Raw genomic sequence first — 13958 nt, 5'->3', positions numbered from 1 at the left:
AAGAGGGGATGGAAAAATGTTAAACATTTGGAAAATGATAGTCAAAGAAAGGGAAGAGAAACCATTGGAAGGATGCTGAGCTCGTTTTCAAAAATATATTTTATTTCACATGGAAATTTCACATTTATCAAATGGATTCTTTATATAATATTCTATATATACACATATAATACACTTCACTACCACATGTACACAATAAGGTAACACGTTTTCTAAGAACAAAAAGGATTGACTCAATGTTAGTCATATACCGTTGCGTCTGACGTTCAAACCACCCTGTGAAGTCTAGTTGAGCTTTGCAGCTAAGATTGGTGCCGTGTCTTGTGATTTCAGTGGGTGTAGTCCTATAATCTCTCCGGAGTAGTTTTTCCCAAGATCTTTGCTTTATTGTAAAATGCTGAACTGCATTAAAGTACAACCAAATTGTAAATTATGTCCAATCAAATCAGAACTGTCTGAATAAAATGTCTTCCTTTTTTTACTTGGTTGTCTTTTTAGTGATTGAAGTAGAGGTTAGATGCAACAAACAGTGTTACATAGTGAAACACTCTGGCAAGTGTTGTGCTTAGTATAGATCAGTCTGGGTGATCTAGTTTAAAAAAACAGTACGAGTGCATGATCCAACAAAACAGAGAAGGTCCTTCTTCCGCTGCTACACACACACACAACATGTTTGCTTTTGGCAGATGTAACATTTTGTTTGACCTCTCCCTCCCTCGCACACTTTCTCACTGAAACACTCATTCTCCCACTCGCGTGAACACTCCTTTCTCAGAGAGAGCTCACCATTAGTAAACATAGCATTTGATAAACTTACAATATTAGGTTAATCTTTCAGCAGCAAACTTTTATACATGTTTTTTTTCCAGAAAATGTACACAACACCGTTCCTTTCCATGTAGTCTCCCTTTATGAGTCTGCATTGTGGTGTCAGTCAGTCTGTGCCTCAGTCAGACTGGACAACTGAATAGTGTGTTGCATGTCTGTTGTGCTGTATGGTTAGTGCTGTGAAAGCACATGGTCGAGTCTGCAGAGGAACATTGATAGTTAGCTAACACATTCCCTGCTTTTGGTCGATGCTACATTGAGAAATAATCACTTGGACATTTAGTGCCACTCAATACAATTAACAGTACACAATAGTCACGGTTGGAATAGAATAGATACTGGAGAGATGATCACTGTATTCTTTGGCTCAAAAGGTTAGAGAAGATGATGCACTAAATGCTGTTTTTTCCTAATACAAATTCATATCAAATACAAACAGTTGTCCATTATAGGAAAGCCCGTTAGCTTTGTCTTCAGTGATTGCTCTTCGTCCATTCCAGTTTATGTTCCTCTTAATTTTTTTCTTCCTCACTTTTCCAAAATGAATTATGTTTTTTGGAGGAGTGTAAAAAAAAAAGAAAAAAAAATACTAACATTAAAGAACAAAATCTGTGCAGGAAATACTGACATCTTAAAAAAGAAAGGAGATAGTTTAATGCCTCCTCACAAAACTCCAACCAAAGTCTCACTCAGCACACTTAGTGAATGTATGTCCATCTGTATTTACAACATTAAAAATGGCCCTCCCAGTGACCAGCACTAGGGCTTTGAGAACTGTCTTTTGTGTCTGTGGTTCCCCACAGACCAACTTCATTGTAGTCCCTCCAAGTCTTTAGGATCTGTAGTTCTTTCAGAGTCTCACTGTAACGACAGAAATAATAAGACTGGCACCATCAATGAGAGGATGGAGAAGGATGCTGTCGAAACCGCTGAATTTGTCCGCACGCTTTTCTGGACATCTGGCAGGATTACCACTGGGTCATCTATATGGAGAAAATATAGAATATACATTAGTCCACGTTAACCCGGATTCCTTACACAGATTAATCCGAGTTCTGGATTGAAAAGCATGATCAATGAAGAATCGCCGCTGAAATATATTTTTAAGTATCATCCCTCCCAAACTTTCAGTCCTGGGGTCAAGTATAACTGGCCCATAGAGAGTACAACTGGTCAATGGTTTGTTCATTAACATACCTGCAGGCAGTCTGTTGGAGACGTTGTGTGCTCCACCCCCAGCTCCAGCTCTTCCAGTTGCAACCCTGGCCTCTTGAGATCCTGGATGAGAAAAATAACAAATCAATCCCTCTGCCTTACTGCAGCCTGGAGCTAAAATCATCATCATTATCAAACAAAGGCTACATTCCAAATGGTATCCGATTCCCTATATAGTGCACTCCTTTTGACCAGGGCCTGGTTAAAAGTAGTTCACTATGGGACGCAGACAAAAGCCTATACAGTACACTTCTCCACCCAACCACTAGGGCAGTGAAACTTACCATCAGCAGCTACGACGTTTACCCTGAGCCTGAGGCACTCCTGTCCGTGGTGGTGCAGAGGTTTGGCTGGAGAGGGGAAGGAACAAAGACGAGCGTTAATTACAGACAAACTAATGCACTTATCTTCCCATGTGGCCTTAATCCACCTCCACACACACAGACAGACGTGAATATACATGCATGGACACACAAGCGGCCTGCAGCCATCTGTGAGCAGGCAGTGTGTGTCCCGTCGCTCATCTAATTACAACACACTCAGGGTCACGGCGTCGCCTCTCTCTGGGTGACTGGCCACCGGCTATCTGCTAGCTAGCATGTGAGCACTAACGCACAACATAGCATGCTAACAACACAACATAGCACGCCAACATTCACTGAATGGTAACATAAGCCTTCAAGATGACAACTTGTTTTCCTGGATGCTTTGCCAAGGGTCATAAGGTCAAACTTTACTGTATACACTTCTATATCATCTGCAGTGCTTTTTCCATCACATTTTTCCCGATTTAAAAGTGGAATTTCACCCCACTCTCATTTTGACATTAGACTACTTTTGAGGTCTGAAAACATCTAACAGACATTGACTTTGTCCCTTTAAGTTCTTACCAAATTCTCTAGAAAGAATTTATTCACATGGATAAATAAAAATGGTGGACTATCTGCTAGCTAGACACTTACAGATATAGTAGTAGCTCTCTCCCTGGCGGAACTCCTTGCCCAGGGTGAAGGGGGTGAAACGCTGGAACTTCTCTGAGAACTTCTCAGCAGCGTGGGGTGCGAAGGGGTGGCCGCACTCCCAGCGCATCTGGTCGTAGGACTGAGGCTTGCAAGCGTCGTAGTCCTCCCGCTCCACCATGTAGAGCACGTAGCGCTCAGCATCCTGCGATGCCACCTCGCCCAGCGGGTAGTGGGGGCACACGATGTCCAGGTAGTCGTTCAGCCGCACCTCCACCGCATAGTCGTCCCATAGGAACCTGAGGACGAAGAGCAACGGGGGACGGATGGGGTTAGTCGAGTCACAAGTGGCATCGGGATTGATAAGTACGGCGATGGCTTAAAATACAACTACCAAATTCTTGATTATGTATCGACCGGTGACGTGTGCCCCGGATTCAACAGGGGAAATCATGGAGGAGATGGAGAGGCATGAGCAGCAGGCAGGGAGGAAACACTAAGTGGGGAAGTGAGCTGGGTGGATGTGTGCATAAATATGGATGATTGTGGACAGCAGCAGCAGAAGTGCTGGGCTGTGCTGGGAGCTAATCCTGAGTGCACATTGATCCCAGCTCCCCCGGGAACCCAGCGATGTTTACAGAAAATTATTAGCATTCAGTCAGGACACCGGGCCGGGAGATGAGTATCGACACTAAACTGCAGCCAGAGCTACACACCAGGCCATCACAGACAAGGGGTACAGAATGCCTAATCACTAACACACCGTCGCCCAGAAAGAGTGAGAGGCAGGAATATGAGGAGGCCAGGTCTCTCCTGAACATTTCCCCTTTTCATTAAGGACAGACAGACACACAGGTCTGGTCCCTGTCTGTTTCTGTCTCGTGCCACACTCCCCCTCGGGAAGCAGTCAGACTGTCTGCATGCCTCCCCTCCCTCCCTCCCTCCATCCACTCCTAGCTTTTTACAACAGCAGTCCTAGGGTGGATTTACATTTGTAAAATATGTCTAGTGAGATCTATCTTTCTTCAACATTGGATTTGCAAGTTTTCTGCCCTACTAGCCTTGGATGTGATTCATGCTTCATGTGTGAGTGCAGCTATTAACATAATGTAAATGCCATAGTATATAGACAAACAAAATAAGGGTAGCAATTCAAACTATACAGGAGCTTCTAATCTAAACCATATTGCATAGTGTTGCAAACTTGATTAATGTAATGATTCACAAATGTATGGATATTTTAAAAACCTTTACATTTTCCATTTGGCTAACAGAGAAAAGAATGAAGGTAATTATTTAGGGGACGTATGGTGTGGGAAAACCCTTGTCTTTACACTGTTCCACTCCAAGGGGAGTCTCTTTACACTACACAAGTGTCTCTCCTGGACTGAGTTTGTGTCGTGTAAGGAGGTCCCCTAGTTCCACCCAGTAAAAAGCACAGCCCTCCCACCCTCCTCTACCGTTCTTTCTTTACCGTCATTCTTTATCACAGAGATATGCATTCATCCCCATCCATCACCACACACCAACCTGGAGGGAGCGGTAGCTAGCTCTAGTGACATACCACCCCCCCCACCAAGTGTTCAGTTACTCAAGATGTGCTTCTCCATTACCACCTCCTCCTGCCTGAAACTGTCCGCGTCACCAGCAGTGCCCAGAGTAACAGAGAAGTGAAGTAAACTCACCCGGGTTAAAATATTTCCACACCCGAATGCGTGTCTGAGATAGAATGTTATTGCTTTTGCAATGAATACATGTGCAACTCTGCATTTGGGGTACTTTCACAAAGCCAGCTAGTGTGTGGTGTGTTATATCCACCCTATTTTACACCGTACAGCTCTGGTTGCTCCGTAGCCCTGGGGGTGTGTATTTGCACATCTGTCAATGAAAACTCACCCTGGAGCCAAAATGTCTCCAATGTGTTTTTTGTTGTTGTTGAGAATTCCAGCTTCACCCCATGAAAGCAAAGAATGCAACAAGTGACATTTGGGATGTGTTCCGGGGGGGGGTGCTGGTGTGACAATGTCCATATGTGTGAGTAACGATCAAAGTGCATGAGCAAAGAGAGGCCCGTCGCTCATTGGCTGGTGTTGTTGCTTGTTGCCGGTGAACACCCTGGTTAAAGGACAGACGCTGTGGCTACAAACTCCAAGCCCCTAATGCCCACTGACCCTCCCCTCCAGCACAACCCTCTCTGCCTCCCAGCTTCACCGCTTTCTCTCAATGCAGATGACCAGATTAACGGCACTGTGACAAGAGTAGTGTTAGGCCGGTCAAAAGAGCAACTGTTTCTCTCCGTATTCTAATGAAGCATGCCAACTACCATTTAGCTGCATAATAGTAGCATATTTAGCAAACACAGTGCCAGTAATTATTATTCCACTGACTGTGCTCTAGGACAGTTTAGTGCTCATCTGTCTGGCTGCCACACACTGTTTACAAGTTCTACTGTAGAGTGGTCACTCGCAATTCCAGCTAAATCAATAATACTATTGAGCAAACATGTTTGTATGCTGTGCTTGACCTAGTATCCTCCTCAAACAGTAACCACATGACTGAGCACGCACACACGCTGAGCACGCACACACTGACTCCCCCCCCCCCCATCCCATGTGTTCATCAAAAGGGGGGTGCAATTAAAACACAAAAAAGGGGTGTTAAAGTCACCCTGGAGGGGAGTAATTATGCTTCCCCTCCCCCCCCCCCAGGCTGGGAGTGAGGGGAAGGGGGAAGCCATGTGAATAAGAGGGTCAGGGGCCTCTAGCTGCGAATGACTTTGATCTGTGTTAAACTTTGTGTGTGAGTGTTGCAGTTGCTTCATCTGATGGAATAGATCATGAACCAAATGAACAGGGGGATGAATGCACACCCCTGAGGGGCCCTTTTATTAATTGTAAATAGTTTAATTATCCCGGGGGCTTTTGTCTTCTACACCTTGGCATTAAAAGGGTCCTCAGCATCCGGACTGATTAAAGTTAATGTAAAACATTGTCACCATTACTCTGGAAAACTAAACAGATTCACTCTCTTCCTTTCAGTGTCCATGTTGAAAATGGTGCCTGAATTGTCTCTCACTATGGTTACAAAGCTGATTAATACTCTCTGTTGTTCCTGGGATGCTCAGTTTTAATAACAGCAATGTTTAGCTCCTGAGCAGAAATAACTAGAGGGAGGGGGTGACATTCTCTGCTTATGGATGACTTGTGGAACTATGACAGATATGCAACTATGTTTGTGTGTGTGTATTGGGTTTGCTGAGGAATCTGTGTGTGTGTGTGTGTAAGGGTGGATAATGAATGACATCAGTAGCAGACAACCAGCCATGGATGTCGGGGTTCTGCGTCGGTGTCTGTCTGTGTGTTGTGTCTAGTGAAAATTAGACTCCATACTGGAGGAGAGGAAGATGCTCGAACAGAGTGAGTTATTGATGTATTAGAGCCTATTCAGGGGCAGGAGCCTAATCTCTCTACTTTAATCTCTCTGGCCAGTGTTTTACTTTCTTCTTCACCTCCACCCCTTCCTCTTTCATCTCTGCACTCTACCGCCCTGTGGAATGTGGGACCTCTGAGGGGAGGAGGGCTCACTCAGGATCAAAGGTTGGGCAATCGCAGTCAGCACCAGAGGGTCTTATACAGACACACACGGTCAGCAAGTGATGTGCTGCTCCCGTGCATTTCAAATCCCAGAGATGGATGTTGTGTGGAGAATCACCTGCTTTGAGGTTCAGTTTTAGTCTATTTAAAAGCACATGAGGTTCCACCAGCTGACAAGCTCACAACACCTGACCACTGTGACACCCCAGAAAAATCACCATCAGAGCCCTACTACTCACCATGATAGAGCGAGAGCCATGTTAGTCTAGAGCCATCGCATGAGTGGATCGGAATGCCGGAGGCCGCCTAATCGGCTCCTCCAAACCCGGATTATTGGGTGGAGCAGCGGCTGAGCTCGGGTCCATTCAGCGGCACCAGACTCTGCCTAATACAAGGGCTTAGAGCCGACACCGAGGCCCAGAGAGGGGGAACAGGAGTGGGGGAAAGACGGGGGAAAGGGCGGGGTGGGGCCTTGGGTCCATTGTTCCAAAACAGAGGGGGTATTACTGTGTGTGTGCGCGCGCATAAGGACATGGAGGGAAAATGAGGTGTTAAAAAAAAGAGAGATGAAAGACATGGATAAAAGGGGAGGCATTTCTTTCTGAATGTATCCTCTGGAAAACAGTTAAGAGATTGAGAGCCCCTCTGAAATACAAGTCCGGCTGTGCTGTAGTGCTGGTTCACGGTTTTCTACACAGCTAAATTTCTCTTTCATTTCATCTCTCCATCCATCCATCTCTGTCAGGTCTCCCCACCCTCTCCCTGTCTGTCTTTCTTTCATCACTCAATAAGCCTAATAGTTCCCCATTTCATTCCAACCCCTTCCCTGCTCCTAGTACTCGCCGAACCAATCAGAGACTGTCTTGTTGGAATGCCAAACATGTGAGTTTGTGTCCCACCGTTTATAGAGAGGCTAGCACAGTTAATAGAAAAAAGAATGGGCCAACACTCTTAGCCCCTCCCTCTTAACACAATATTCAGAGGCGCAGGTTCATTCTTGGGTTGTGTTGACTTCTGTCATCAATCTCGCCTTTCTCTCTGTCACTTTACCTTTGTCCATTGTTCATTCTGACAGCGCCCCTGGCCAAAGATTTTAACTCCTTCCCTCCAACAAAGTAACCCCAGTGTGCACCAGCAACATAATTGCCTTATCTTGGACAACCGCGGGAGTTAGATGAATAGGTGTGCTCTTTCCAACTGTCTAACACAGTCCCCAGAGTCATTTGTACTTCTGTAAGAGCCTGACCAAAAAGGTCACCACTGAAATTACATTTATCAAGAGGCAAATATCTGTGCTAGGAAAATCGATTTTACCAAATTGATTTCCGCAAGATAAACTTTTTTTTTTTTTTCCCCAATCCTCGCTCAGTCGAGCCTCGTAGCGTAATGAATTCCTCCGAGAGTATAATAGTCTGTGAGCATTGACCATTGTTTGTCTGCCAGTGGCATTGAGACGGTACAAGTACATTTGGCTGAGATGTTCTATTCAATGCACAGGTCAACATTACACATCTTTACCTCCAGGGGGCAGTAGTAACTGGGGCAGAGTGTGAGCGAGAGTGTGGCCCATACTGTAGACGAGTGACAATATGCGCGCAATCGCTGTGGGAACAAGTTAACAACCAGAGTCCAGCCATTTAACCATTTCAACAGGACAAACACACAATGACCCTTATTCACACAACATTACACACATAATTCCCAGTTTTCAGAGACAATAATCAACCCCATGGAGTGCCATACACACATTCTCCTACACACTTCATTACAAATGCATGGCTACACGCAAAGACAATGACTATGTAGCTGGACAAGTCTGAACACACACGTTTATCATATTACTACATCTGTTGATCAGGAAAGTCTTTTATACTCAGTATTTGGGGTTGAAAGGTTGTAAAACATTAAGAAGGAGGTGGAGAACACACACACACACCTTATCAAACAACCGATCACTATCAAATCACTATTCATCAAATTACTCTCAATGGCAGGAGACAAATTGTGTTGATTTCTGAAATGACACTGAGAAAATGTAATCAACTCCTCAGTGTGTAGATAAGTAATTAGTACAGGGTTCGGTGGTTGCCTGTGTGTGAGAAATGTATTGTTTATTGTATAGGCAGGATATGCCATTTCCCGGGAAAAGACTAGGCCAGGAAGCTCACACTCGTTGAGAAACATGCACATACTACCCCTGTGAAAACCTTTGGCCTGATTCACCATCTTCCTGTACTCAATACAATTTATAACCTTCCGTCTCCCACCCAGACAGACAGAAGACAATGAAGATTATTGAAGAAAAAATTAAATAAAATAAAAATATTAAAGGCTGACCTGTCATTATGGTCGTCGAGGTAAAGTCTGCTTAACTGATGATTACCAACTATAATACTGTCTGCACACCCCAACGACCATTGAGCCTATCGCAGCAGATTACCAGTAGTCCGCAATCTCAGCGTGTTTTCCTCCGATTCCAATTTACTAGACAGAGATTAGGGAGAAGATTATGGGACTTGGGGGAGATGGAGAAAGAGAATGAGTGGGGATGGAAGAGACATTCCCAGAAATGACTAGAAAGGGGGTGTAAAAAGATGGGAACAATATGGGATTCGAGAGAAAAGAGGAAAACTAGCCTTTTTCGCAGAAAAGAGCGATACAATTTAGATTGTCTAAGCAATGTAGAAATCCCTCATCTCGCACACCACCTACTGTCACCCGAAGAGGTGGCTAACCAACCCTTTTTCGCTCTCGCCACACACACACACACCTTTGTTTTTCTCAATTTCACTCCTTTCAGAGTGGCAGAGCAGAGTTCTCAGACTGGTTCAACCACTTCCATTGCCCCATAAAATAAACACAAAGAGAAAAGCATACAGAGTGAGACAACAACTGAAAGAGGGGGCGAAATTGCTTGAGTTCATTGAAAAGCCCATGGCGGTTAGTGGAGGGGAAAGCTTGAAGGAGAGGTAAAGCTGAGAGAAAGAGCGCAAAGTGCCTAGTGGTGAATGGCTATGGGTGCCAAAAACAATAACAAAAAATGTACACACCTCTTAGCCTTCTTTCCTCCTTCCCCTTTTAGAGAAGGGGAGTAGGAGGTGAGGAAATAAATGAACTGAAAAGAGGCAGCATGTAAAGTTGAGATAAAAGGTGGAGAGAGAGAGCAGAGGGGGACCCAGAGACAGGAGGAAGAATGAATCTCCCTGAGGCAGTTCCAAAGCCGTGTGAAGAGGGGAGGCCTGAGTGGCAGCCAGCATTCAAAGACCACCGCAGTGACAGAATGACTGACAGACTCATAGAGGCAATGGCACTTCATCACCGTGTGCACTCTGAACCCCAATCAGTCACACCAGTTACTGTTCTGTTCTGAGGCACTCTGAAGAGAATTCCCCCAATTTGTATGGGAAGCACTACAAAAAAACAGCCAAATTGTCTGGACAATGCTTGCAAAAATCACTCATATGGGTGAAACTTACCATAAAAATCATTAATTCAATGCAAATACACCATAAAAATAAAAAATAAATCACTTCTTTGGATGAAATGCACTATAGAGTGATAAGTCATTTGTGTGAAAATATCCCAGAGCTCATTTGGGCTAAAAAAAGCAAAACATTAACGAAGAAGATTAAACCCCCCAAAAAGATTAAATGTGCATCGAGAAAAAGCGATTACGTTGGAAATATGTGATGAGAAAAAGCCATTAAGTTGGAAAAGAGGTGTAAATAAAGTGGAAAATATGCTAAACAGAGAGAATGTTCACTCTAGCATGAGGGAGTGAGGAAAGAGTTAACATTGAACACGTCAAACTTTCTGCCACTGAATCAGCTTGAACAGGAATGAGGGAGGAGGCGGTGGAGAGAGGGAGAGACAGGTACAGGGAGAAGGAAGAGGGAGGTGTACTCGTGCTCTGTCAGGGGGGGGAAAAAAATGTGTTTTACCCAGAGAAGGAGCAAGCTGAATGAGTAGGCTACAGTATAGCTTAACTTTGGGGTTATGAAGTCCATAGAGCACTAGAGACAATGTTAACATCAATCACAGAAATGCAGTGCAGCAGTGTGTAAGCATGGAAGTCTGGGTTAATGTGTGTGTGTGTGTGTGTGTGTGTGTGTGTGTGTGGGAGCGAGCCAGTGAGTCAGTCAGTGATTTAGGAGCTGGTGCTTTAACACACTGCCTCCCGCATGGGACACACCCTTCACACAGACACACAGAGAGCAAAGCATACTGATAGAGCAACTTCTGGGAACCAATGTGAATGATTAAGCCCTTCTTAACCTCAGATGCAAGCTTGCAGGTTGACACATATAGGCGCACACACACACACAACAACCCAGCCAATGCACTGTCAGATCTTAGTTGGACTGAAACAGCGGTTGCTCGCTCACTAGCAGCCGCGACCTTGCAGTCAACATGCCCCAAGGCGCACGCACACACACACACACACACACACACACACACACACACACACACACACACACACACACACACACACACACACACACACACACACACACACACACACACACACACACACACCAGTGCATAGTACAGCATCTGTAACTGACACATACACAGTTTATTCCATATAGAGAAGCAGACACCTAACTGACCAAGATGATCAGTCTGCTGTCAATTAGATTAACTATAGCGTTCTAATCAAGACTACTGATTGATAGGCCACACAGACTGGGGGAGAGAGAGAGGGAGGGTGTCAACGCAAAAAGGACTGATAGAGGCAAACAAATCAACAGCAGAAGCACATCAAGCAGCAGTTGGGAGGGGGGAAACAGATTGAGAGAAAACCAAGAAAAGAAGAGAATTAATGAAAAAATATCTCTCTCTCCCGAACTCTCCTTTACTTCTGCGAATGTGAGATTAAGTGCTGCCAGAGGGAGAGATTTAGTGCAGATATCCAGTAAAAATAGCAAGTGTGGGGATTAAGCGTTTATTTGCAGAAATGACGATCATTGTTGTCCCTGCATTGACGTAACACGCTTACATCTGGGACTGGTAACTTCATTCTCTGAGATTATGACATGGATGTGTTTCTGAGAACAACGACTGCAGTGGCATTGCCTTATGGGAAATCTCCATGGATCACAGCAGAGGAGAAACTAAGTTTAGTACTGTAGGAATGTGAATATATTTGTGTGTGTGTCTACAAGATGGGACGTGTTTGCATACAAGTGAGAGTGTATGCCTTGCTGTGATTGATTGGGTATTTGCTTAGTTTGCATGTGTGATTGAATGAGTTTGTGTGTTTGTATCTAAGTGTGTGTGTTTCAATCTCACACTCCAACACATTCCAAACTTTTCACCCCAACCACCATCAACCATAACTCGAATTGACCTCCATCTATTCAGTTGTCTCCAAACCCCAACAATTTGGCCTTAAATCTCTCCTTCCCAAGCTATCCATCTCACTCCCATAATATGACCTACTGGGCAGGCTTCAAGTTACCTCCTCTGTCTCATTACACCATTATTCCTCATCTTGCCACCTAAAAAAAATGAACCTTCATATGTCTCCCTGTACCGTCCTGTCAGCCCATCGATGATCCAGTGATTTAGTGGACAGACAGACAGGCCTAATTAAAATGGAGATATCAACGCCATCAGAGGGAAGGGATTTTGCAACCGATATTTCTACACCACACTGACGGACGAACACCTATAAACCAACACGGACATATTCCACTACTCTCCTGAAGAATGTACTACCACGGTCAAGTCTCTGGGTGACTGTTATAAGGCCTTTGGCAACGACAGGCATATCCATTTAAAAAGTGATATCTGTTGATAACAAAGGAATGTGGAATTACATTTGTTAGTTTGTTTGGGTCTTTCAATAGGAAATGTTATTATTACTGATTATCACATAACTATTACATTTAATAACTAATAGTCGCTAGTCTTGGTGTAAAGGTAGTGCTAATAATAACGCACCCCCCAATCCATAACCATATGTCCTTGAACGTGGTGTAACTTAGACGGTAGCCTATCAATACATCAGATTTATGGCATAACTATGTGTAACTACCAACTCCTTCTAAGCGGGTAGACAATCAGATTGTAGAAAAGTTTCCAGCAGGCAGTAGTGAAGCCAGTGACCAAGAAGATACTGTAACTGCCATGTATTATAATAACAACAGTGGGCAGCTGCATATATGCATCTCCATCAGATTCAGTAGAATCAGTATGTAAACCAGTTGAGGAAGTAGGCTACACGCATTTAAATACCCCTGAACAATCACATTAATGCAGTTCACTAACAGGTTTAGGCTATTGCATGGTCATCGATATGCACAGACATAAACAGTTAGGCTACTGTCGCATTGTTGCGCATAGACTAGCTAGCCGACAATCATTTCAGCAAATCATTAAAGTAACAATCACAGCTGCCGATAGATGTTACTACCTTGTTGCACAGCTGCCAATAGATTGCATCTTATTACTTTGTTGCACTTGCGAATCGGATTCGCTAAACTGTTACAAATGAACAGTAATGAAAAAGAATGACAAAAAAAACCTAAGCGATCACAAACAGTTTAACTTACTTGGTATTTGTTCTATTCCAATATACGCTGTGCCTTTCTGCAGATGCAAACCAAGCGCAGAGACTCCCAACGAAGCACAGGCTCCAGACCAAATCCATTGTGGAGTGGGGAGGATGCGTGAGTCTAGCAGACAAATTCAACTTTGGAAAATATCTATGCGTCCATTAACGAGTAGGTTGTTTACTCAGGAAATTGACTTAGGCAAGCAATAGCTTTAAAAGAGAAATAAAAAATACGAAGGGGTTGTTTCAATTAAGCTCAGCCCGCAGTGAATGAACAACAACTTGCGTGATTTCTGGTTTTGTGGAACGCCTACTATCGTTAATCACGCCCCATTAGGATTAAGAACCAATGGGAGGACAAAGCACCTAGTTTTTCCACCTCTTGTTTGATAGACGCGAGATGCACGCCCTCTGTGGTACAGGTCGAAGAGGGGAATTTCAAATAAGTTTAAGGGCCTATTCTATTGACGATTTATTTTTCCAGACTTATTCGCAGTAGGGACTACGTCAATATCGATTACATGATTTTCGCAGAATCAAACGACCCAATCTGAGGGAAGTCAATTGTATAATAGCTTTCCAACACAACCACTCTATGGTGGTCAGTTAACACTGGGTTTCCCAAACTTTAGGCTACATGCGTAGCAAATGGCACCCTATTTCCTACAAAGTGCACTGGCCAACAGTAGTACACTATCTAGGGAATAGGGTGCCATTGGGATGCAAATTGCATTCTATTCTTGATTCTCAAGCCTCAATTTCAGTGAATGGTTTTGTGTAGGTCTGGTGACATTGCCAACATGA

General features: G+C 44.1%; 1 protein-coding gene across 1 annotated transcript; it reads right to left on the bottom strand.

Annotated features, from left to right (window-relative positions):
* Window positions 1–1396: 1396 nt before the first annotated feature.
* LOC106588172 (ephrin-A1) lies at window positions 1397–13406 on the bottom strand. The gene is made up of 5 exons (XM_014176894.3): window positions 13153–13406; window positions 3006–3301; window positions 2328–2393; window positions 2026–2106; window positions 1397–1811 (listed from the first exon to the last, which is right to left on the bottom strand). The coding sequence occupies exons 1-5, from the start codon at window positions 13248–13250 to the stop codon at window positions 1687–1689; spliced, it is 666 nt and encodes a 221-aa protein (XP_014032369.1). The 5' UTR covers window positions 13251–13406; the 3' UTR covers window positions 1397–1686.
* Window positions 13407–13958: the final 552 nt, after the last annotated feature.

Source organism: Salmo salar, chromosome 27 (assembly GCF_965601325.2).
Source record: "Salmo salar chromosome 27, fSalSal1, whole genome shotgun sequence".
In the NCBI taxonomy this organism is placed as follows: Eukaryota; Metazoa; Chordata; class Actinopteri; order Salmoniformes; family Salmonidae; genus Salmo; species Salmo salar.
Note: the sequence above shows the minus strand (reverse complement) of the source record. Positions and strands in the feature narration are given on the sequence as shown.

What these genes read in the sequence shown, in the direction of transcription:
- LOC106588172 (XM_014176894.3), bottom strand. Translation starts at nt 13,250, where the DNA reads ATGGATTTGGTCTGGAGCCTGTGCTTCGTTGGGAGTCTCTGCGCTTGG. An exon ending in AGAGAGCTACTACTATATCT is followed by an intron (nt 2,394 to 3,005) that starts GTAAGTGTCTAG and finishes TCCCCTCTCCAG; the next exon opens with CCAAACCTCTGCACCACCAC. An exon ending in CTCCAACAGACTGCCTGCAG is followed by an intron (nt 1,812 to 2,025) that starts GTATGTTAATGA and finishes TTCTCCATATAG; the next exon opens with ATGACCCAGTGGTAATCCTG.